This window comes from Lynx canadensis, chromosome B3 (genome assembly GCF_007474595.2).
Source record: "Lynx canadensis isolate LIC74 chromosome B3, mLynCan4.pri.v2, whole genome shotgun sequence".
NCBI classification, from domain to species: domain Eukaryota; kingdom Metazoa; phylum Chordata; class Mammalia; order Carnivora; family Felidae; genus Lynx; species Lynx canadensis.
The window spans coordinates 37,632,672-37,652,094 of record NC_044308.2 but is presented as its reverse complement, the minus strand read 5'-3'; the positions used below and the strand labels follow the sequence as shown (position 1 = coordinate 37,652,094).

General features: G+C 42.1%; 1 protein-coding gene across 1 annotated transcript in view; it reads left to right on the top strand.

The window, feature by feature from the left end:
* The window catches only part of IQCH (IQ motif containing H), a 147,180-nt gene that overhangs the window by 102,958 nt on the left and 24,799 nt on the right, over window positions 1-19,423 (top strand). The window contains 1 exon segment of the mRNA XM_032593614.1: window positions 17,672-17,842. Within this exon segment, the coding sequence (XP_032449505.1) occupies window positions 17,672-17,842 (171 nt within the window).

Sequence of the window (19,423 nt, the reverse complement as noted above, 5' to 3'; positions counted from 1 at the left end):
TAAAATAAAGAACTAGTATTTGTTGAGCATCTATTATGTATAAGCCATTTTGGTCAGTGCCAGAGAGGCCACAAAAGCACAAAGGAAGTGGAGGCTTGCCCTTAGGGAGTTCACAATCTAGTTGGGGAGACAGACTAGAAAAATGAGTCACAAGTAAAAACATAAGTGACAACCACATAGAACAATAAAAGAGACATCAAAAAGGTAATGTCAGTCTAACTGCCTTCTGTTTGGAGCAATCAAGAAAGGTTTGTACCGAGTAGGTGGGATTTGAGCTGAAAGACAATTAGGATTGGAAGGAAGATAAGAAAGAGTGTATTCCAAGTGGGAAAGGTGCGTGAAGGTTGGTGGTAGAAAAGCACAAAACACATATGAAATGAGGACCTAAGTTTTACAAACATTGTATCTGACTTGCCTCCTATAAATACGCACTTATATATCCCTCTCCAGTTCCTTTTCTTTATATAAAGTCGCTAAACAGATTGGCAAAGATGCTTTCTGTTGAAATTTCCAGATTAAAACCTTGTTTGTTTTCAGGTAATTGTGAATGTTTGAAGTAATCATTTCTATTATGATCATTGAATGTTATTACTTAAAAAAAAGGGGGGGGGGAGGATATGCAATGTCTAAGAAAAGAGTTTAGATGAAAATGGCCTCAAGCAACTAGCCAAGGCCCTTCCTAAATACAAAAAGTAGCTACAGAAGGAAGTAGGACAAATTGTGAGGAAAGACAAAAACAGAGACCCCGACGTACATCAGAGACTATCCCACACATTCTGAAAACTGTCCCAAAGAGTGTCTAATACAAATATATCAGCCTAGGATAGAAAAAAGATAGCTGGGAATATTTTCATCATGATGGGTAATAAGTTCTGGCCGCAATCTGTCCATTAACTAGTTGTGATACTTTAGACAACTCACAGGACCTCTCTGAGCCTCATTTTTTCCTTGACAAATGGTGACTTCCTGCCCTCCTTCCCACAGGAGGTTCTGAGAGGCTGAGCCTATAAAAGGTGCTGTTCTTATTAAATCAAATGGCATAATCACATGTAAAACTGTCACCCGAGCCCTCAGCAGGTTCTCAAACTGTGAGTGGAATCTGAATTGAATTAGCATTATTTTTAAAAGTCAGTGAGCATTATATCATCTCAAAGTGATATAGAAGCATCAAAAATGAATACACTTATTTCAGAGAGTAGAAAAACCAAGGTCTACAGAAATATCATAATTCCTTCTTATTTACTGCTGTATACCCAGCACCTAGCACCACGTCTAGCATATAACAGATCCACAATAAATATTTATTAAATGAATGAATGGTTACTTCTCTCTGAGTCTCCCTCTAGTACTCTCATTTGCAAGTTCTCCCTGTCTCTGTTTTCAAGATATACAAGGTATTCACCAAGGAACCTCAAAAAGATTTACTTTTTCTCTTTAGTGAAGGTATTTTATTTATATATAAGAAGGTTAACAGTTTATTTCTAAATTAAAATTTAATAGGCCTTTGGTACAAACAGCAGTGCCTATTATTCAGTGTTTTTAAATGCTATAATGGGCACATTGTTGATCACAAGTTAATACCTAGTGAAGGGAAAATAGATCCCAAAGGATTTTGAATCATTAAAGTAAAAGACCTGTCCCTTTAAAAGGTCTGCATCTTCATGTCAATGAAAGAGACCTGTAATATGCAAGTAATAATAATGATGATGGTGATGATGACGACTTGTACAATAAGCACAAGGGCAATGATGACAATAAGTTTTACAGTGAAAATTACAATTCTGTTTCTTAACACTGATAGTGCAGGTAGACTGGTGGCCAATTTTGCTATACATAACATTACCATATGTGATTGTCCTTAAACGTTGGGTTAACCCCCTTACGTTGTAAACTTTAACCTTCAGAAAGGATGAACCCAAGTCTAAACGTCAGCTCTTGGGTAGAACTTTCGTTGGTCTACATATAATAGACCCACTTCCTCTGTTTATATCCAGTTGTCCCACCCAGGACTTTGGACGTCCACTCTCATCATGGAAGATCCTTTCTTCCTTTCAAATGAAACCCAGAAACTTCTCTCTGGACTTTGAGGTCTTTAACTTTAACCACCAGAAACATTGCCAGGGCAGGGCAAATCTGGGCACTCACACTGCATCCTGCATTTCTGAGGAGGTAACACATATCTGCAGGACTCGGGATGGCAGCAGGTAGGGGCAAAGGAAAAGGCTCCCTACCAATGCTAAGAAAGACTAGAAGACTTTTCTACATACATGTGTTTAACAGCTTGTCCACCAGCATCACAAAACCAAAGCTGAGTGGCCCTTTCCTACTTCCAGTTGTCACCTGTGGTCAAGTATTTTTATTTGATAAAATTTTCGCTTTTGAGGTTGTCCTTAACACTCATTTTAACTTAATGAGGGGTCGCACAAACTACATACCATCCATACAATAATGTTGGCTTGACAAAGTACAAGGTAATTTGCTCTAGGCCTTACCTATTTCTTAAAACACCCCTGAATCATCCCCCTCCCACCCTGTGGCACAAATTACTTTTCTCACTGATCATGTCCAAAGTACTCTCCAAGAGAAGAAAGCTGACCTGCATGGTGGCACCCATGTTCAATAAATGCATTCTCCTCCTGCCTCCCACATGCCCCTCTCATTCCTACCACTTGCCTTTCCTTTCTTTTATGTCAGTATACAACTGTCCTTCTTTCAAAATGTTTCAAAATCCAACTTCTCAAGGAAAGCCACCTTAACTAATCCCCCTTCAACTGGCACTTCATTCTCTAGTCTTTTGGAGCACAAGTATAGTACTGATGGCCAGAGTAATTATTAATAATAATATTAACTATTTATTGAATTTTTGTCACGTGCCACACACTTGTTATGTATTTTTACATGTAGTATTCCTAATCCTCACACCCTGAGAAGTGGGTGTTATTATCACCCCTAATTTACAAATGAAGAAACTGAGGCTAGAGTGACATGTTCAAGGTCACATGGCTACAAATCCAAGATTCAAACCATGACTTAGCTGGCTGACAAGCCTGTGCTCTCTCTCTCAGCAGATGCTCACTGTGGTACTGCGCTGAATTGATGGTGACTTTCTATGTAAGCCTCTCCCCCTCCTCAACCACCATCACCAAAGAAAATGTATGTTTCTTTTGTATATCCTCAATATGCTTGTTGAATTGAGTTGAACAGCTTAAAGCCAGAAAACACATCTCCTATTTTTTTAAATATATTCCATCCTTGTGCTCTGCACATAAGGTAATCATTAAATGTTAATGACGAAGCGAAATGGAATAAAATCAGTGTTGTGGTAGCCATTTTTAAGCTTTAAGAGTTTAAATGAGCAAGCCCATACACAGCACCACAGCTGGGAGCGCCATATTGCCATTAAGCCAGAAGGTGGATTAACGGGATGGGAACATTTGAAAACAGACACCACGAGAATGGTTAAGTCAGTTTCCCAAACCACTTTCTACAAGTAGCTACTGCTTTTCCCCCAATAATAATTTCACAATGATTAGCCTGCTAGGTGAGAAGTCCCAGGCAAAAACCTGAATGTCAGAAGAGTTTAGAATGACCACTAAGTATTGGGCCAAAGTTGAAGGTGATATGGACAACAGGTAGAGTCATTCCAATCCAGCTGGTCAAAACGTAAAAGAACTGCCATCTATTATGAGCTTCAACTTTCAGGGTAAATGCCTTTGTTCTTTCCATCAGATTGATGAAATGCAATCTCACATTCCAACACATATGGATATCAAAATGTGTATTTGGTGAGGAGTAGTGTCTCATGCTACCAATTTCTGCTTCCTTTGGCTTTCTTTGCTCATAGCACAAAATTTCCTACTTTTTGCCAAAACCTTACTATGTAGCTTTTTAACTTAATTAAATATATAGGCAATTACTGACACCATCTGTCTTCATAGAAAAAGAACAAGAAGTGACACAAAAGACTGGGATTTTGAAGGGAATATTTAGCAAACAAAATCTTCTAGCCCCACTATAGTGATATTTATTTTTAGAAGCCCTTATGTTATTTTAAATCATTTATGTTTCTTAGAAATAATGAATTTGAGCTATACTTACAATGTGGTGGCTTTGGTGTGATTTTTTTAAAAGGAAAATATCAAGTAATCCATTGCTTTTTCAGTAAAACAAAAACTTAAACACGCCGTTGAACATCTGTTACCAGTACAGTCTAACACAGCACTTAAAATCCTTTAAAATCCCTGAAAACCTTTATAAAGTTACATGAATCTTTTGCATAAATAGAACTGTTTTAACAATATGTATATTCCTTTAAACATATATTTTGCTTTCTTAAACATAAGATTCATTGTGTTGCCTATCGTTCCAAGCTCTTAGGAATCAATAAATGAAATGGCTTCGCTTCTTGGTAAAGTGCGTCTCCCCCTATCAGGTCACATTACTAGCCCACACCAGAGTACCTACTTATTTGTGTCTGGTTTTTTAACCTTTTTTTGATGTCTCTCCACAAATGTCTTTATATGTAAATGATACCAAACCAACCCACTGAAACTCGATCAGCCTAAGTTAGGAACCCATACAAAATGCAAGTCCAAATAAAATACCAAGATTCAGCCCCCATAGGGAGAGCACAGGCAGGGAATACAAAGGAATTCTAGAGAAGCGCCACATATGGCTACAAGAAGAATATGGAAATGGCAGTTACCACCAAAGAGGACAACTGTGTTCTCCTACAGCAATTCCCTGACCTAGAAGAGCAGGCTTTTGAGCCCCACTGGGCAGCAACTGAGTGTCCTACATAAAAACAGAGGGGTGCAGGATGACTGGACATCAATACAAAGAAGGTACTTTTCAAATGAGTACCTTTAAAACTTCTATTCATGGTAAAGACTTATGAGATACCAAAGTATATGCAATCTCAGATTTGAGGGGGAAAACACCCATGTATATATTTTGTATTTTTTTACTCACTTGTTGACAAAGGAAATATGAAGAGAACTAATTCCACAATTATTTTCTACAAATTGCTTGAAGACTGTATAAAATGCTTCTATTAGTAGGGGCAAAACTAAGAATTCACACTTATCTGCCATGACTTATGAGCCTTCTGGTGCAGGCTGCTAAGCATAAGCTGTATATTAGGAAACCATGCATTGAATTTTAGAAGAAGAGATGGTGAGAAGGAGGGAGGAAAGTAGGGAAATACCTCCCTTAATGCTGTTTCTTTCATTTGCTAGAAACTAACCTAGGGATGAATGGTGTCAGAGGGGGTCAGTTAAAGCAGCCTCTGGGGTGAAGCTCAGTGGAACAGAGGCCTAATGTAGCAGCAGAGCCCTGACCGGTAAGCTAGGACTGAGGAACACTTAGGTGAAACCACAGGGTGATTTTCAGTCAGCAGCTACTCAACTGGAATTTTTCCCAAGGCCCTAAAGCTCCACCCATACATTTCTGGAAAGTGCCACAGGACTTTCATTGATCACGAGCAGGAATCTTGGTGTTCTGCCTACATGGGAAGACAATATCTCTTTGTCTTTATAAGGCTCCTTTATTATAGGCTCTCAAAGTGCTTTACAGACAAATAACAGGGGCCATGAGGTAGAAGGGTGTTAAGTGGCTTGCCCAAAGTCCCACAGTACATCACAGGCCTTCCTCCGGACTCAGAACCACCTAGTAAGTGGGTGTGACTGCTGGCATCACGGTGCCCTCTCACATCCAAACATTTGTTTCCCTCCTAGGCAGAGAGAATTTCCAAGATCAAGGACAGGAGAGAAAGCCTGGACTTCAAAGTATAGCAAAGCTAGACTGTAATCCCACCTCCGCAGCTTAGCTGTGGAACTTGGTATGTTTCTGGGACCTGTGAGCCTTCACTCCCACTTATAAAAAAAAAAAAAAAGTGAAACAGAAAAAGCATGAGCAGGGGAGGGGCAGAGAGAGAGGGAGACAGAGAATCTTAGCACATAGCCCAACACGGGGATCCAACTCAGGAACCGTGAGATCACAGCCTGAGCCGACACCAAGAATTGGGTGCTTAACCGACTGAGCCACCCAGGTGCCCCTGACTTCCATTTTTATAAATTGGGAATGTTAGCATTTGCCTCACAAAGTTGTTGTGAGGATGACACAGAAAATACCAAAGTGCATTTTGCATGACAGACCTTAAACATACATTAATTTCCCTTCTTTTTCACTTCCCCAAGTCTGCCTCCTAAAGTCTGTCCTCCACTCGGTCAAATGGCAGCTTTCTAAACATTGCTGCCATCAAAAAAAGGTGGCATATTAGCTTGATGCACTGCTGAACCGTTCACACCAGAGTCTATAGACAACAAAGGCAAAATCACGGAATTCAGAATCAGCTCACAAGATGGTCAAATCCAAAAGGTTCCATTATGACAAACATGGTACCTGGCACTCAGCCCTCTACTGTCACCAAATGAGTCAGAATGTTTTGGATTATTAGATTAACTTGATGGGGATGAGGAAGTACCCCTGTGGAGCCCCAAGCCTCCAAAGGCAGGCTGAGGTGCTGGGAGGGCCCTGAAATGAGCGACAGAAGGGAAGAAGGGAAGCGGACACGTGTAGGACACAGCTTTCCTGTGTTATGTGCCCACTTGCTTAAATTAGACCTGCCTCTCTTCTAGATTTAACCATGACCAGCCCCACTTCGTCCACGAGCTGATACAAAATGAAGGCCTGTGGTGGGATGTAGACAGAGGTGCAATGCATTTTTAAAAAGTGACATTGTGACCCCAGAGCTAATTGAATCTTTTTGACATATGCTAATATATCATCCTTCTAGTCCATGACTGCGCATTAAGCCAAGGTATCAACCCTTGCTGGGTACTCTTTTGCTTTAGTGTATGTGGCAGATATTTTTCACTCACATATGGAAAACTTGTTAAGGTACAGACTTGAGGAATACGTAGGGTAAATTCAGAGGGCAGTTTGGAAGGTGGCTTATCACAGGCTTCCTCATTCAGTCATTACTTACACGCTCAACTAGACTCAAACAAGTAGCCATGCGAATTGTGTAGGCGTCCTTCCAAAAATCGGTCTCCTGGAGAACAGGTTCTGTGTGTGCATTAGCTTTATTGAGATATCACTTCCCATAAAATTCACCCTTTTTAAAGTGTACAGTGCAATGGTTTTTAAGTATATCCACAGAGTTATACAACCATCACCATAATCTAATTTTGGACCATTTCCCTTACCCTAAGAAGATATCCTGAACCCATTAAAAACCATTTCCCATGCCCTCTTTTCCCCAGCCACTGGAAACCATTTTCTGCCTCTATGGATTTCCCTGTTCTGGACATTTCATATAATTGGATCATACAATAGGTAGTCCTTTGTCATAAAGGACTTCTTTCACTTGACATAATGTTTTCAAGGTTCATCCATGTCATAGCAGATATCAGGGCTTCATTCCTTTTAATGGCTAAATAATATCCCACTGTATGGACATACCACATTTTGTTTATCTGTTCACCAGCTGATGGACATTTGGGTTGCTTCCACTTTTTGACTAGTATGAATAATGTTGCTGTGAACATTCATGTGCAAGTTTTTGTGTGAATACTGTTTTCATTTTTCCTGGTTATATACCCAGGAGTAGAATGGATGCATCACTTGGTAACTGTAAGTTTACCTTTTTGAGAAACTGACAAACTGTTTTTTAACATGGCTGAGCCATTTTACAATCTTGCTAGCAATTAATTTCTAGCAAGGGCTAGCAAGGGCTTCCAATTTCTCCATATCTTTGCCAACACTTGTTACTGTCTCTTTTGTTTCAGCCATCCTTGTAGGTTTGAAGTGTTTTCTCTACTGTCTGTGTTTTATAGGGAAGATTTTTTCCCTTGTGTTATTTTTCCTTGTGTTATTGATTCTTGAGTAATCCAACAAAGATTTATTGTGCATACTTACATCAAGAGTGCTGTGCTAGTATTACACAGGACGCAGATATGGATAAGACAAGTCCCTGCTCTTAGTCTCAGTCTCCTCTCTAGGAATTTCCCAAATGTAAACAAACTTGCCTTGGACTGGAAATCAAGAGCTCTGAGCTCTGATCTGAACTCTGCTCCTGACCAGGCCTCTTTCCCTCTTGTAGCCTGAAGCCTAGAGTTGGAGGGGGACTGGACTAGACCAACTCCATAGTTTGGACTGCCTGTGTTTCTTGCCTACATATTTTGCAACTGAGGTTGTTCTTTATTAAAAAAAAATCTGATTTACTGCAGATGTCAAGGAAAGTGGGAAGGAAAGGCAAATCTCTGCTGCCAACTCACTGCACTGATGGGACCAGTGCCATGTACTCATCCAGATCTCACTGTACACAAGTCTTCAGTGTCCACAACGACTGGGCACAGGGATCCTCCCCAGTGACAGCCACAGAACAGGAGCTTTCTGCTTTGAAAATTCACACAAAAGCCTTTTGGAGATTATTTGTAGTAACTTTAAAGGAATACTTCTCAACTAAGCAAATCATTCACCAGCCCTGACATTTATAGCGTGAAAATTACAGAAGGAGAATAACTATCTACAGTATGAGATTATTATATTGAATGGCCATGGAAGAAGCATATACAATTACTAGTCCTAGAAACCCGTAATAGGTTATAAAAATTGGGTTTTTGTGTTTATTTTAGTCTAGTGCCTAATGTCAAAATAAGAAAATGGCCTTCTAAAAATTCATGATACAAAAAGGAAATACTTAAAAAGAAAAAAGAAATGAGTACGTAATTCTGTACCTTAATACAAATAATATTAGTTAGGCCATCAGTCTTGAAAGTAATAGAGGGAGGATCATAAATGTATACAAGTAATGGAAGTAACTTGGAAAAGGAGGCAGAAAAGGCAAGAGTATATTAAAATTTTTGTAATTTTTTAACAAAAGTGAAAAACATCAATAGAGCTGCTGACGATGTTAGGTTTAAATTTCAATATTTTCCATTTTGGATCCCCAAATTAATTATGAATATAGTTCCTGCACACCCTGAAAGAACTTCTGAAGTCACAGAGAAGCTTCTAGCACTACAAAACAACTGGACTATTAATGCCGGTGACTAGGTGTCACAGAAAGAGCTGGACCAGGACTCAGGAAATGTGAGCTTTGATCCCAGCTCTTCCCCTAACCAAGGGACCTGAGTGAGTCTGTTCACCTCCCAGAGTCTCATCCATAAAATGGGGACAGGGGAATGATGGAAGACATATTAGGTCTGCGAGACAGAATTGTTTAAAACCTCTCTGGGCCCTGAGTATTTTGGTTTCAGAGAGTCCATCACCCTACATCATATTAAATGTATTTAAATGTACTTTCATAGAATAGGATTTAGATATAACAGTATGAGTTGTGTTGCATTTAACTAGCACGTCAAATTTGGTCAGTATTTTAAAAACATTGATTACTTTGTACTTTTTGTTTTATATTTGGAATTCAGTAACATTTTCCCCCCCAGAATCCAAATATTTTGAAGGCCTTTGAAAATCATGGAGGCCCTAGGCATGGTGGACTACTGGGCCCTGGGTGCTAAGTGGCAGGGCCCAGATTTTCTGCTGTCTCTGACCCCACAGACTCCACAGGCCCAACATGAGGCAGTACTGAAAATGGATGCTGTAGTTGCTCAGAGACAGCCTTGTGAAGCTGTAATATAAATCGAAGGATAAATAGAATTAATAGGGACAGAGCGGGAGGCTTCCGAGAAATACTAAGAGTCTCATTTGTTGATCAGGGCCCAGGGCAACTGCCCCATAGAGGGGCAACAGTAGTTCTTCTCAGCCTCTCCAAGAGACTGGGCCATCCCAGAAGCTGCCACTAGGTGGCAACATGCCAAGACGCTGCAGTCCCCTCTGCCTTTCTATTGATTTTTTAAAATGTAATACAAACAATTCTTACCAAATATCATAATCATATTAATATTTTGCTAACTGAAAATTCTTACAGTGCCTTGTACCAGCTTCTTTAAAATTAAGTATCATGTATTTTGTTTACCACCATGGGGAGCTTAGCACTTCTGCTGATAATCAACATGGGAAAAGATATCACATAGTAGCCACGTAAGACAGTACTCTGTTTGATACCCAGGATTCTAGAGCCTGGGTCTTGTTTTGTTTTTTAGTTTAGTTATTTATTTGAGAGATACAGAGAGTGGGAGAAGAGCAGAGAGAAAGAGACAGAAAGAGAATCCCAAGCAGGCTCCACACTGCCAGCATGGAGCCCCCACACCATGAGATCGTGACTCGAGCCAAAACTAAGAGTCGGATTCCCAACCGATTGAGCACCCAGGCACCCCCGGAGCCTGTTTTAACAGCATCTGAGAAGAGGTAAAAGTGGTCCTCATCTCTGAGAAGCAGGGAAAAATACTTCAGTCAAGAGCCAAGCAAGTGAGTTCTTATGCCTACCCCTGACTCTGCTCCTGCCAGGGCTACAGGGAAGAAGTCAGGGTCCAAACAGATTTGTGTCTGCCAAACTCCACAAAAATAGTCTCATACAGTTTCCTTGTAGTCACTGAATCCTCACAATACCCCTCAGAGATAGAGGCCATTACAGACAGGTCTGTGTTAACATATAAGGAAGCTGAGGCCCAGAAAGAAGAAAGTTAAGATCACACAGATAGCAAAGGGCAAGAAAAGACTCCCAGTGAGTTCCTGTAACTCTGGTCCCGTGCTCCTGCCATTCCAGCGAAGCTACGTGCCTCCCTCCATGCATAGGCCCCTCCAGTCTCCACTACCCTGAAGCTGCACTCACTTCTTTCCCAACCAAGCTGCCTCTATCCGTCTCAACCTTATTTCATCTTGGCCTAAATATGGTGAAAAGCATGGCCCCTAGGGAAGGCTTCATATCCTGTTGGTCATATAGACCAAGGTTTGTACATCTTGCATCTCCCCAGACAAGGAGGGCCTTGAGCCCAAGGCCCAAAAGTGACAACAGAGAAAAAGGTGCCTCCCTAGCAGGGGCCAATTCTGCTCTATCCCTATACCCGGCCAAACGTATCCTCCTGCTGAGAAGGGAGAAAAGGTATCTGAGATCTCACTCCATCCTCCAGAACATCATTCAACAAAAACATCTCAAACTCATCACGGCCAAATCTAAAATTGTGATTTTACCCTTCAAACTATTCCTCTAGCAGTCTGCCCCCCTCAGCACATGGTAATTCCATCCTTCCATTTTTTCAGGGCAAAAGTCTTGAAGATATCCTTGACTCCTCTTTCTTGCACACCCTGCATCCAGCCCATCAATAAAGTCCTTTAGGATGCAGTTTTAAAAGGCATCTATAATATGACCACTTCTCCCACCCTCTGTTGTTACCATGCCGACCCAGCTACCACCATCTCTCACCCATTTTATTGCAACAGCCTCCTAACCAGCCCCCGTTTCCATCCTTGACCCCTCATGGTCCCTTCTCCCCACTACAACCAGAGTAACCCTTTAAAGTTATAAGTTAGATCATGTCACTCCAGTTGAGTTTGGTCTCCAAAGTTGTAAGTAGGAAATAAGGCCTTGGCATATTACTTTGTACAGTAAGGACAGAGGGAACCTTGGCCTACCCATGCCTGTGTTGCCCAGCAAGCAGAGGGGCTGGGCTGGTGGCCTGGCCTCTACAGCTTAGCTATAGCTGTGGGGACCTATGGGTTTGACAGGGGTTTGTTCTCACTCAGTGGTGGATTTCCTGTCACAATGAGACTATGAAGAAAGACACAAAAATGGACAGGGAGGTGGTGAATGCATCCCTCAACCAAAGCAGGCTGCTGAGGAGGGTAAGCTGGGGTCACACTCTGCTTTAAAGGCCTGTTACCATCTCTGTGGTAGGTGAATTCTCAGTGCTTCATCTCCCACTTGCATTAGCTGGAGAATCTGCCTACAGAGTGAGCAATCGTCACAATTCTGTCAGCCTCATAGATGCATCTGTGAGGGAAGGTCCTTCAGGACTATCCTCCCCAGTGATTAATTGGGGAAAGTGTGGCCCAGAGAGGCCACTTGCCAAAGATCAGGGATATTTGTCAGATGCTGGTACCAAAGCAAGTCATGTAGCCTGTCTGGATATCAGGTTCTTCTCCTTACAATAAAAGAAGAAGATGATAAAGAAAAGGAACAGAAAAACTAGACAGGAATGTGCAAAACATCTGTGAATCCCCTCAAGCTCTGAAATTCTATGATTCTTCCACAAATGTTGTTTGATCTATAAATCAGTCTGTTGGTCCCATAAGACTGGACGCCCATAAGAGAAGGTTGGCAAGACCAACCTCTTTGCTATAAAACTTTATTTACAAGTGGAGACAGTCACACAATGTGGGCCTGGGTACATGTGCCCATATCTGTAGGCTCTGCCTCCCATCCACTCTGCCTGTCATGGGAAAGAGCCAACATGGTGGGGGTGAGCGCAGCCTTCACCTGCCTGGAACACCTAAGAAAAAAAGGGTTCAATACTGGGCCCCTCTCCCACACCTTCCACATTGGGACATGTTATGACCTTTTCATCCCAAGGCTTGTGGCCCAAATAGGATGCAGAACCTGGGAATAGGATAATTCTGGGCGAGCTTGCCTCTACCTGACCCTGCCTTCTGCTTGTCACATGCTTGTTTAAAGGTCGATGAGGTTCTTACAGTTTCTGGATTGCCTCCTGCCCCGTGTTCTCCCCACTTTTCCCCAGGTCTCCTGATGGAGCTACAGCAAGGATTGCATCCAGTGCAGTGCTGGTCAGAGCGGCAGAGAGCTGGGGCCTCTGCAGTACTCCCCCACCATACCCCTGCTGGCCCTGTCTCTTGCTGAAGTTGCAATGGGCTTTTTTGCAATCAATATGATAGAGAATATACCCACATGTGTAATTTTTCATTTTCTAGTAGCCTTGTTTAAAAATGTAACAAACAAAAATAGGGAGCATCTGGGTGGCTCAGTTGGTTAAGCATCCGACTTCGGCTCAGGTCATGATCTCACAGTTCATGGGTTCAAGCCCTGCGTTGGGCTCTGTACTGACAGCTCAGAGCCTGGAGCCTAACTTCAGATTCTGTGTTTCCCTCAGTTTCTGCCCCTCCCCTGCTTGTGTTCTATCTCTTTGCCTCTCTCAAAAATAAACATTTAAAAAAATTTATAAAAATGTAACAAAAAATAGATGAATGTGGTCTTTTAAAATTTTTTTAATGTTTATTTTTGAGAGAGAGAGAAAGACAGAGCATAAGTGGGGGCGAGGGGCTGAGAAAGAGGGAGACACAGAATCAAAAGCAGGCTCCAGGCTTTGAACTGTCAGCACAGAGCCTGATGCAAGGCTCAAACTCACGAACCATGAGATCATGATCTGAGCCAAAGTCAGACACTTAACCAACTGAGCCACCCAGGCGCCCCTTTTTTTTTTTAACGTGGTCTTAATAACGTATTTTACTTCACCCACTATAACCACAATATTATAATTTCAATGTATAATCAGTATAAAATATTAGCAATGAGATATTTCACAGTATTTTTTTTACCTCCTTGTCAGTCTTCAAAGTCTGGTATGTATTTTACATTTATAACACATCTCAATTTGAAGCAGCCACATTTTAAGTGCTCGATAACCACAAGTAGTACAATCTAGAATATACATGAAAGTCTATACATAATGTCGCTTACTGCTAATATGCTGCTAATATTAACCACTCACTGTCAACATTTTGTTATATCCTCATCTAGTTTTTTCTATGTATAATATTATTTTTGCAAAGCTGAAGTCATATATCCTTCTCTTCCTCCTCTTGCAAATATGACAGAGAATCCCAAGCATATACCTTCCTACACCATCAAAAGTTGTTCACAATCATCATCTTTACTGATAATATCATAGAGTATCCCATCATTTGGATATGTTATAATCTTTTTAACCAATACCCAAATGTTGGACAGCTGCAATCTTTCAATCTTACAAGTAATGCTGACATGAGTATTTTCGTGTTAAGGATTCTTTGTAAGGTCTTGATGCAAATGTCTCTAGGATTCTAGTCATTTTTAACAAAATGATTTTTACATCAGCAGTAAGGCAAACAATTGTCAACTAGTGATTTATGCCTGGGAGCCAAGACACCTTGTTCTCTCATCCACACCTTTGATACCTGGCTCTGTAACCTAGGGCAAACGACTTCACTCCAATGTATAAAGTAAACTGACTGTATTAGATGATTTTTAAGAGTCTTTCCAACACTAGCCTTCAGTGATATTTTTCCCTTACCCTCATATCTAATCAATTAACCTGTCAAGCTAGTCATTACAAGTCCCACATGTCACGTCAAAGCCACTCCCTAACATTTAAAAATCCATCCACTTCTCTCCATCCCCACCCACAATGCCTTTGTACAGGCCGCCATCATTGCTCCTCTAAATTGTGATGGGAGTATCCAGGGCAGAGAGAGATTAGGTTCTAAAGTTAACAATGAAATCCAAAATCAAGAATGGGATTAAAGGAGGTATGTGTGAATGCAAGAGGGTGACATAGAGGAGATGCGCAATGAATGTTTCCTATGTTGGAATCTGACACCAGCTTCAAGAGGCCCACCTAGATCCTGATCCCTAAAAGCTGGAGTGGAGTTCACAGTAAGGCATCAGAGGTGCTGAGGTGTCTGCTGCAAACCCCGCCCCATCCACAGGACAGGATGAGGTGGGAAGACAAAGGCTCAGCAGCCTCCCCTAAAGGGCTGACAGTCCAGAGGGGGAGATGGGACCCCTATACGCAAAACAAGCATGCCTCAGGCAGTGTCTTCAATGGAAAAACCAGATGGAGAACAGAACAATTATCTGAGCAATTCCGGCAAGCCTGCTGTTGAGGAAAAAGCTTAACGAAATTTGTTCTACTATTTCTTTTGTGAACCAAGGGTTTAGGGCAGTCTGGGGAAGCAAAACTACTTCAGCTCTAGAAAGAACACAATCCTAGCCTGTGCTCTATGATCTTAAGCAAACCACGAAGCCACTTTTTTGATCTCAGTATCCTCATTGGTCAAATGGAGAGAGAGTAATACCAATCTTGCCCAAATCTAACCACCTACTGGACTGAGTTGTTGTGAGGTTGACCACAAGGATTATGAGTGGGAAAAACAGTTGTTAAAAGGGGCAATCTAACAGCTACACAGGCGACTGAAAATGTGTCTCCTAAGATCCTACTCCTCAAGGAATTGCTTAGTGATCAAAAATAACATTTGTATTGAACTTTCACCATTTGTAAGGCAATTTTAGGTGCATTTATTTTGTTTTCAAAGCCCTGTGTGATAGGTGTTATCATGTGCTCCTTTCACACTCAAGAATACCGAGATTGAGGGAGCTTAAATGACTTGGTCAAATTTACACTATTTGCAAGGGCCAGATTTAGGCTAACTCCTTGGTTCTATACTGTGCTGCCTTCCCATTAAAATCCTTATCACTAGGAGTGCGCTTGTCATGATGAGCACTGGGTGATGTATGGAATTGCTGAATCACTGTATTGCACACTTGAAACTAATACGACATTGTGTGTGAACTATACTGGAATTAAAACTTTAAAAATCACCAAAACATTAATATTATTAACATAAATATTAATAATGTTTGTTATATACATTTCCCTTTAATCAAGGACACGAAAACATCAAAAGAGAAACTCTGGGGAAAAAGTGCCTGACATCCAGGAACAGCAAATCCACTTTCTCGTATTAAGAAAAAGTAGCTGTCCCCATCTGATTTGCATTTTATGCCATACAGCAGGAAATATTTAGGTTGACAAATAGGATATTTACAACTGCAACAGATACTTGGCAGTTAGTTTTTAACAATTGTTGCAAATGTGATTTATTTGCTATTATAAAAAGGGCATTACTGTGCAAATATGACTCCTGAAATTAGCTTCAGTTTAGCAAGGGGCCTTGACAGCTTGACCTCTTAATATCCTTATAATGATGCCATTTACATTCAATGCTTACTCAAGTCACTCGCTGCTACATTTGTTTGAGAAGAGTCCACTCTAGGGCAGATGTATTATGTATTTTAACACGTAGAGTTAGTATGTGGGGCACATGGAGGCCTTCTAAGAGGAAAAACTGTTTAATCAAGTCTTCATGAAAATGTGTTCGTTTCCAACTTCCTACAGTGAAAATGCGTTAATGCTAATTACAGTGTACTACAGAAATACAATACTTCATGTTTTCTCCACAAGACATTTTCATGGCATGGATTATAGTAAACAAGGGCATGTTTTCATCCTCTGCAACTTTAGCTTTTAATGTGACTGGGAACTGGTACAGGTTAAGGAATGGCTGGGCCAAGAGTAGTGCCGTTTCTGCCGGCAGGGAATGGGAAAAGGGTAGACTTGGAGCCAGGAAGAACTGGATTCAAATCCCAGCTCGGCCATTTCCTGGCTATATGGACTCTCTCTGAACCTCTGTTTCTTCATCTGTGACATAGGACTGTTATATTTTAGGTTCTTATAAAGATCTGAGATGTTTGTGAAGCATCTGGCACTTTGTAGGTACTTGAGACCTGGGAGCCAGTCATATTTGGGTTGTTTGTCCAAGCTCAAATGTCACCTCCAGGATGCAGCCCTGACTTCACTAGACAAACCCAGTAGTACTTTGTTCCATCCCTTTATTATATCACGTATTACATTGTGTTGTAAATGACTGAATACATATGTATCTTTCTCCTCCTTGACGGAAGGACTTTTGCGTCTTAGCTTTGCCTCTTCAGTAACTAGCACAATAGCCTTGAACTTGCCTTCACTAGCCTTGAGCATTGAACAGCTCCTGGATTCAGTGTGAGCGTGGGCATGACAAAGGCAATTAAGGATGATGGTTCACCCCTGGAGAGGGGAGAGGTAGCACATGATTCACTTCTGCCATTGCTGGTTTATAGTAAATGCCCAGTAAATATCCATCAAAGGCATTAATGGACTGACTTAGCTATCGAGTGGCTTACAATAACTTATTGCTCACATATGTCTATTTTTCAAAGCATTTTAATTTTTATTGCATCATCATATTCTTCTAGTAGCCCTGCTGTTCAGCTAGGGTGGGCATTCTTATAGTTTTCATTTCCCGATTGAGGATACTGTGGGCTTTGTGGGGTGGTGAAATGATTTTCCCACACTCGTGGTAAATGGCGGTCACGCTGAGACATACAGGCCAACCATGAGTTTCCCTCAAGTTTCATAGTGAGATTTCCTGGCACTGCTTTTTCTGGAATCAGAGCAATTTGCCCTTTTCTCCTATTCACTCCCTTGTTCCCCCTCTATCTGCTCCTCTTCAGGCCCCAACCTCTGAAGCTTCCGTCCAGTCTCATTTTTCTCAGCAGAAAACATTGCACGACTGGGGAACTCGTACAGGGTGTGGACTGGCTGGGCCAAGACCAGTGTCATCTTCTTCCTCCTGGATATGGCAAACCACAGGCAGGAGAGTCAAAGTCCCCATGAGCCTTTTGGAACCCAGCATCTCCAGCAGATTATCTGGGCCAGGTGTTTCCGTTTTTGTAACTTTTCACAAGAACCTTCAATCTTCTGGTTAGAATCAGATCAAAGGCTCCCATCCTTCAGCTGAATGAAGTAGAAACAGAAGCAAAAGCATCTACTCCATTCAGTCACATGCACACTGGTTTGGGTGGGTCCCACATGGTTTGGGCTGGTTAGGGTTGGTTGGGGCTTTCTCTCCCAGTCGCTGATCTCACCTTCACTTCTGTGGCTCCTGTTTTAATCAGGTGTGGGCAACAGGCCTCAGCCTCTCATACAGTGACCAGCTGGCCCTGACTCAGCTCACCTTATACCTGACCAACGGCCATCTGGATTGCAGTTTGAGCACCCTTAAAGTGCCCAACTTTGTTCCCAAGAAAGAGAAGAAAATGAGCTGCCTTAATGCCCTCTCAGTGTCGGTAAGCAACAGATGCTTCCTGATTCCCCATGGTGTTCAACAACACTCAACCGAGGCTTCCTGAGCTCTGGCTATGTGCCCAGCTCTTTGAGTATAGAGAGAAGAAAGAACCTCAGGCAAGTCACTTAGCCTGTCCAAAATGGGTTTCTAGGATACTAATGTATTGGCCAGAGGAAAGGGGAGAGGGTGTTCCAGAAAGGGAAAGCACCATATTGGAGGGGTGAATGAGCATGGGGTTTTCCAAGGGTAGGTCTGTTGGGGCATTTCCCCTCCATCTCTTCTCATCTTGCTTCCCTGGACAAGTTCTTCAATTACCAGCAACTTCTGACAAAACCCATTTATTTTTCTAGCTCCAGTCTCATTTTTGAGCTCCAGACTCCTAGATCCACCATTCTACAAAACTTCTCTAGAATCCTCAGAGTCAAGCTGTCTCAAACTGCATTCGTTGTCTCTCCTCCCCCTATATTTCCTCGTGGAGGGTCCTGCCAGAGGCTGATGGGACACCTCCACCTCCATATCCAGTCAACACCAGCTCATGTTGATGAGCGTCAACTCTGACCCCTCCTCTCCCTCCACAGAGATACACCCTAGTTTTGCTCCACACTAAGATTCTCTGCCTCCTGCCTCTCCCCTTAGCCTAACCATACATACAGTCAAGGTGGTCAAGGTGAAAAGCAAATCTGAGCATGTTGCTCCCCTACTTATGATTTTGAAAGGACTCCTGTCATCTTCAGGAAAATTCCAACTTCCCAGCAGGACCTCCATGACCCGCTTCTTTCCATGGCCCCAACCTCCCATCTCATCACTAATCCCAATGCTAGTGTGGCTGGGGCCAGCAGCCTTAGGGCTGGTTGAGGTTTACCAACCTTAGAACCCAGGGAAACAAAGCACAAATCTCCATGGAGGCAATGGGCTACGTTGGTTTGGGGGAAGGAGAACAGAGGTCAAGTGGACCAGCTGGTGCTTAGTGTACATGGAATATGAGAGCAAACAGGGGCTCTGGCTACAGCTGCTCTGACTGCTACCAGAGGGTTTCTGCTGCCTCTCCCACAACAGTGGGCTTCATACCCTTTCTGCAAATGAAAATCTACTTGAGATGCTAATATATCAAACATAAAAAAGGAATTCCAGTGGTTAGTAGAACCCATACTTGTGCCCTAGAGATGCTTTTTTCAGAGCAGTATCTCCTGATTCTCTGCTGAGCCTCTTCAGATCCAGGAGATACCTCTGGATTTAAAGAACCCTTGTTTGACTCTCCCCAGGGTCGCTAGAGTCACCTTCCTTGGCAGAAACTCAGCATACATTTCGAAGGGTAGCCTGGAAAGGGTATCAGATATCTTGGGGGCTCAGGCAGCAGCCTCCTTCCCAATCCACTTGTCCAGTGAGGTACGCTCGATCACAGGAAACCCTTTGATCTCCTTGCCTATTAAGAAAGAAGCAGAGGGGCACCTGGGTGGCTCAGTAGGTTGAGCGTCCGACTTCAGCTCAGGTCATGATCTCATGGTTCATGGGTTCGAGCCTTGCGTCAGGCTCTGTGCTGACACCTCAGAGCCTAGAATCTGCTGTGGATTCTGTTCTCCTT